Below are 6,500 nucleotides of genomic sequence, written 5' to 3'. Positions count from 1 at the left end.
GGATATTAAAGCCTGTTTTAAAATGTCAAACCTACTGAATATCACATTATTCACAGAGGCATTTAGTTACAGGCCCTCTGTATAGAATATAGAGGCCTTTAGTCACAGGCCCTCTGTATAGAATATAGAGGCATTTAGTCACAGGCCCTCTGTATAGAATATAGAGGCATTTAGTCACAGGCCCTCTGTATGGAAAAAAGAGGCCTTTCGTCACAGGCCCTCTGTATAGAATATAGAGGCATTTAGTCACAGGCCCTCTGTATAGAATATAGAGGCCTTTCGTCACAGGCCCTCTGTATAGAATATAGAGGCCTTTCGTCACAGGCCCTCTGTATAGAATATAGAGGCCTTTAGTCACAGGCCATCAGTGTTTTATTTCTCCCCAAGGGATGCAAGAGAGAGAGAGAGAGAGAGAGAGAGATGAGAGAAGAGATGAGAGAGAGAGAAGAGATGTTTGAGAAGAGATGAGAGAAGAGACAAGAGATGAGAGAGAAGAGATGAGAGAGAGAGGAAATGAGAGAAGAGATGAGAGAGAGAGGAAATGAGAGAAGAGATATGAGAAGAAGGAGAGAAGAGATGAGAGAGAAGAGATGAGAGAGAGAGGAAATGAGAGAAGAGATGAGAGAGAGAGGAAATGAGAGAAGGAGAGAAGAGATGAGAGAGAAGAGATGAGAGAGAAGAGATGAGATAGAAGAGATGAGAGACAGAAGAGATGAGAGACAGAAGAGATGACAGAGAGAGAAGAGATGAGAGAAGAGATGAGAGAAGAGAGAGAAGAGATGAGAGAAGAGATGAGAGAGAGAGGAAATGAGAGAAGAGATGAGAGAGAGAGGAAATGAGAGAAGAGATATGAGAAGAAGGAGAGAAGAGATGAGAGAGAAGAGATGAGAGAGAGAGGAAATGAGAGAAGAGATGAGAGAGAGAGGAAATGAGAGAAGAAGGAGAGAAGAGATGAGAGAGAAGAGATGAGATAGAAGAGATGAGAGACAGAAGAGATGAGAGACAGAAGAGATGAGAGAAGAGATGAGAGAAGAGAGAGAAGAGATGAGAGAAGAGATGAGAGAGAGAGAGAGAGAGAGAGAAACACAGTGAGACAGATAGATAATGATAGAGCGATATATCTGAGAGATTTCTCAGCACCACAGTCATGATTTCCTTTGTATTATTGCTGCTGCTTCACCGATGCAGAACATCTCCTTAATAACAAACACAAAACCCTCCTTCTGACTAGATGGAATAAAACCATAAGATTGACTGATGTTCACTAGACTGGAGATGGACTCTAAAATGGATGCATGTAAAACTGATCAGTGTCTAGAGGGACAGAAATCTTATCTTTCACCATTGGGCGTTTTACTACGTAAGAGAGTAGTGCAATTTGTTTTACAGTTTGCCTGTGTGTATTTATGTTGAATGTGAGAGTTTTACAACACATCAGTCTGTGTTTTACAACATGTCAATCTGTGTTTTACAACATGTGTGTGTGTAAAGCTTTAGCAGGAAGAGCAGCCGTAGCAGGAAGAGCAGCCGTAGCAGGAAGAGCAGCCGTAGCGGGAAGAGCAGCCGTAGCGGGAAGAGCAGCCGTAGCGGGAAGAGCAGCCGTAGCGGGAAGAGCAGCCGTAGCGGGAAGAGCAGCCGTAGCGGGAAGAGCAGCCGTAGCGGGAAGAGCAGCCGTAGCGGGAAGAGCAGCCGTAGCGGGAAGAGCAGCCGTAGCGGGAAGAGCAGCCGTAGCGGGAAGAGCAGCCGTAGCAGGAAGAGCAGCCGTAGCAGGAAGAGCAGCCGTAGCAGGAAGAGCAGCCGTAGCAGGAAGAGCAGCCGTAGCAGGAAGAGCAGCTGGCCCTGTGGGAGTCATTAGCAATGCAGCTCATTCTTTTGTCCTGGAATATCTGTCCGTACCTATTTCTGTCCATTCCCACCTCAGGGTTATCCCCGCTCCCCCCTCACACCTGGCTATCCTCTTGCAGTACCTTACCTCACTCCTTCAGCCGACACGGTTTCAGCAGGAGGGATCTCCTTCTAACTCACAGCCAGAAAGAGAGAGAGAGAGGGATGGATGGATGGATGGAGAGAGAGAGAGAGAGAGAGAGAGAGAGAGAGAGAGAGAGAGAGAGAGAGAGAGAGAGAATTGGCTCTATAACCACAAATTATCAAAATCCAGAAAAGAGCCGTTAAATTCTACAACCACCTAAAAGGAAGTGATTCCCAAACCTTCCACCACAAAGCCCTCACCTACAGACAGATTAACCTAGAGAAGAGTATCCTCAGCCAACTGGTCCTGTGGCTCTGTTGACAATCACAAACAGACCCCTCCGTCCCCCAGGACAGAAACACATTCAGACACAATAACTAAATTATGAGAAAGCAGAAAGATAACGATTTGACAGATTGGAAAGAATCAACCATAAAATAGGAAAATTGGAATGCAATCTGGCGTCAAACAGAGAGTACACAGACCACTGTGACTGACACAAAACGAAGGACATCTTTAACTAGGTGTAACAGGGTTGGTTGTGTTTAATGTTCAAGCATTCTTATTGGTTGGTTCAACTCTGATGACAATAAGGTGTGTTGTGATTGGCCCCCGCTTGCAGATTCTCTTGAGATCGCGAACGTCAGGTCTCCCCAGTATGAAAATGTGATGCAAGGGGTAGGTCACATTCTGAATACTGTTTTATATTTTATATTTTACAACGTGTACAAGTTTGCTGTAAGTTACTGATTTATACATGTGTGGGTATATGGTACCTGTTAGGGATTGAGGGGCTTTCTGGGATGTGCTTTGGCATATGATTGCTGTAAATAAGTGTGTTAGCTAGCATACACCGATGTAATGGTCACATAAGCCCACTGCTAACACAGTTGTCTTCATGCTACAGATTTTGACCTTCGACAACCATCAATATCGTTAAGCCCTGCACAACTAACGTGCTGTTTCCTATTGATACGGGAATTTTCGAATCCCAATGCTATTAATTACCAATCAATAAGCCATGACTAATCCCCAAGGTTTGTAAGACACTGGGTTAATAATAATTAGGCAAGGACTCAGCTTTCTGCAAAAGATCTGTACAGTTTATTCAGAGAACGTTCTGACGTCCATTTTACAGAACATCATTATATACTAGGCTCCTCATTTACGCACACACATTACACACTAACATCAAGAGTTAATTGTCCTCTTCCTCAGAACTCTCAACACCGTAACTCATGATCCAGCCGACATTTTTGAGATTAAGGAAACCTGGAGGGTTCGAGTTCTAGGTCAGGTCAACCACAGTTTAACAGTTCATAATGTTTACTTAAACACACAGCCCCCAATTCCTCTCTCATCCTAGTCAATCTCCTGAGACTTGTACTTTACTCATTCTACAGGCTATATAGACCATATCCCTAAATTCAGGGTACAATTATTTAATCATTTACACTCAAGCAGAAATCTCCTGTAACACCTATTTAACAACAGCAACAAAAATAAATGATGCTCAACTGGGACCGCTGGCTGATGTGATTTACTTGGACAAAAAAACACAACGCAAGGAGAGTACGATTTATATCTGTTACACATGTACAGACTCAGTGAGCATAGCCTTGCTATTGAGAAAGGCCACCGAAGGCAGACATGGCTCTCAAGAGAAGACAGGCTATGTGCACACTGCCCACAAAATGAGGTGGAAACTGAGCTGCACTTCCTAACCTCCTGCCAAATGTATGACCATATTAGAGACACATATTTCCCCCAGATTACACAGATCCACAAAGAATTCGAAAACAAACCCAATTGTGATAAACTCCCATATCTACTGGGTGAAATACCACAGTGTGACATCACAGCAGCAAGATGTGTGACCTGTTGGCACAAGAAAAGGGCAACCAGTGAAGAACAAACACCATTGTAAATACAACCCATATTTATGCTTATTTATTTTCCCTTGTGTACTTTAACCATTTGTACGTTGTTACAACACTGTATATATATACATAATACAACATATGAAATGTCTCTACTGTTATTTAGGAACTTCTGTGAGTGTAATGTTTACTGTTCACTTTTTACTGTTCGATAAACTTTTTTGTATATTATCTACTTCACTTGCTTTGGCAATGTTAACATATGTTTCCCATGCCAATAAAACCCTTCAATTGAAAACTGAATTGAGATAGAGCGTCTGTACCAGTCGTAACCCTCTCTGCTGAGATTCGGGAGGAGCCCATAGAACCTTCTTCTAGTTCTTTGTGTAGGGCAACGTTGTCTAGATGGAATTAGTACTTGTTGTCATGGCAACTGGACCTTTTTTGGGGGGGGAACACCATTATTTGTGTCTTACTGAGATTTACTGTCAGGGCCCAGGTCTGGCAGGGCCCAGGTCTGTCAGGGTCCAAGTCTGTCAGGGCCCAGGTCTGTCAGGGCCCAAGTCTGTCAGGGCCCAAGTCTGTCAGGGCCCAGGTCTGTCAGGGCCCAGGTCTGTCAGGGCCCAGGTCTGGCAGGGCCCAGGTCTGGCAGGGCCCAGGTCTGGCAGAATCTGTGCAGGTGCTGCTGTAGACCCTCCTTGGTTGGGGACAGAAGCACCAGATCATCAGCAAACAGTAAACATTTGACTTCAGATTCTAGTAGGGTGAGGCCGGGTGCTGCAGACTGTTCTAGTGCCCTCTCCAATGCGTTTACAGTACCAGTTTTGACAAACTTACTCATTCAAGGATTTTTCCTTTATTTTGACAATGTTCTACATTGTAGAATAATAGTGAAGATAGAAAAACTATGAAATAACAAATATGGAATCATGTAGTAACCAAAAAAGTGTTAAACTTTTGGGTCAGTCACAGGTCTCCTGAGTGGTGCATCTCAGTGGTAGAAGCGTCACTACAGACCCTGGTTTGATTCCAGGCTGTATCTCAACCGGCCGTGATTGGGAGTCCCGTAGGGTGGCTCACAATTGGCCCAGCGTCGTCCGGGTTAGGGTTTGGCCAGGGTAGATAAGTAAATAAGAATTTGTTTTTAACTTACTTGCCTAGTTGAATAAACTTTATAAAAATAATTAATAAACAAAAAATAAATGTATAATTAATAAACAGATCAAAATATATTTTAGATTTTAGATTCTTCAAAGTAGTCACCCTTTCATTTGATGACAGCTTTTCACACTTTTGTCATTCTCTCAACCAGCATCATGAGGTAGTCACCTGGAATGCATTTCAATTAACAGGTGTGCCTTATTAAAAGTTAATTTGTGGAATTTCTTTCCTTCTCAATGCCTTTGAGCCAATCAGTTGTGTTGTGACAAGGTAAGGGTGGTGTACAGAAGATAGCCTTATTTGGTAAAAGTCCATATTATGTAAAAAACTGCTCAAATAAGCAAAGAGAAATGACAGTCCATCGTTACTTTAGCCTCTATGGGCTAGGTGGGACGCTAGCGTGCCACCTGTGGTGCACTCCATCAACAGCAGGTGCATTTCAAGAGCGGCAAATTTGAATCCAAATAAATGTCAAAATTCAAATTTTTCAAACATACAACTATTTTACACCCTTTGAAAGATAAACATCTCCTTAATCTAACCACGTTTTACGATTTCAAAAAGGTTTTACGGCGAAAGCATAAATTTAGAGTATGTTAGGACAGTACATTTACAAGAGTTGTGTGTAATGTTTTGTCAAGTCAAAGACAGGGTCACCAAAACCATAAAACCAGCTAAAATGATGCACTAACCTTTTACAATCTCCATCAGATGACACTCCTAGGACATTATGTTAGACAATGCATGCATTTTTAGTTCTATCAAGTTCATATTTATATCCAAAAACAGCGTTTTACTATGGCATTGATGTTGAGGAAATCGTTTCCCTCCAATAACCGGCAGTCAAGTCAGCGTCACAAATTAAATAATTAAAATTAGAAAACATTGGTAAAATATTATATTGTCATTTAAAGAATTATAGATTTACATCTCTTGAACGCAATCAACTTGCCAGATTTAAAAATAACCTTACTGGGAAATCACACTTTGCAATAATCTGAGCACTGCCCCCAGAAAAATACGCGTTGCGATACAGACTAGACGTCATGTTGGGGAGATCTAAAATCGAAAATACTATGTAAATAATCCATTACCTTTGATTCTCTTCATCAGATGTCACTTCCAGGTATCACAGGTCCATAACGAATGTAGTTTTGTTCAAAAAAGCTCATCATTTATGTCCAAAAATCTCCGTCTTGTTAGCACATGATCTAAGCCAGCCGGACTTCTCGTCATGAACGAGGGGAAAAAATATATTTCCGTTCGTTCAAACATGTCAAACGTTGTATAGCATAAATCATTAGGGCCTTTTTTAACCAGAACATGAATAATATTCAAGGTGGACGAATGCATACTCTTTTATAACGTATTGGAACGAGGGTACCCAACATGAACTCGCGCGCCAGGTGTCTAATGGGACATCATCGTTCCATGGCTCTTGTTCGGTCAGATCTCCCTCCAGAAGACTCAAAACACTTTGTAAAGGCTGG

General features: G+C 42.2%; 1 protein-coding gene across 1 annotated transcript; it reads right to left on the bottom strand.

Annotated features, from left to right (window-relative positions):
- Positions 1-1,493: 1,493 nt before the first annotated feature.
- Positions 1,494-1,868, bottom strand: LOC106589164 (keratin-associated protein 5-3-like). Its single transcript, XM_014178863.1, has one exon. It carries the CDS (start codon positions 1,866-1,868, stop codon positions 1,494-1,496), a length of 375 nt encoding a protein of 124 aa, XP_014034338.1.
- Positions 1,869-6,500: the final 4,632 nt, after the last annotated feature.

This window comes from Salmo salar, chromosome ssa27 (genome assembly GCF_905237065.1).
Source record: "Salmo salar chromosome ssa27, Ssal_v3.1, whole genome shotgun sequence".
Taxonomy (NCBI): domain Eukaryota; kingdom Metazoa; phylum Chordata; class Actinopteri; order Salmoniformes; family Salmonidae; genus Salmo; species Salmo salar.
Note: the sequence above shows the minus strand (reverse complement) of the source record. Positions and strands in the feature narration are given on the sequence as shown.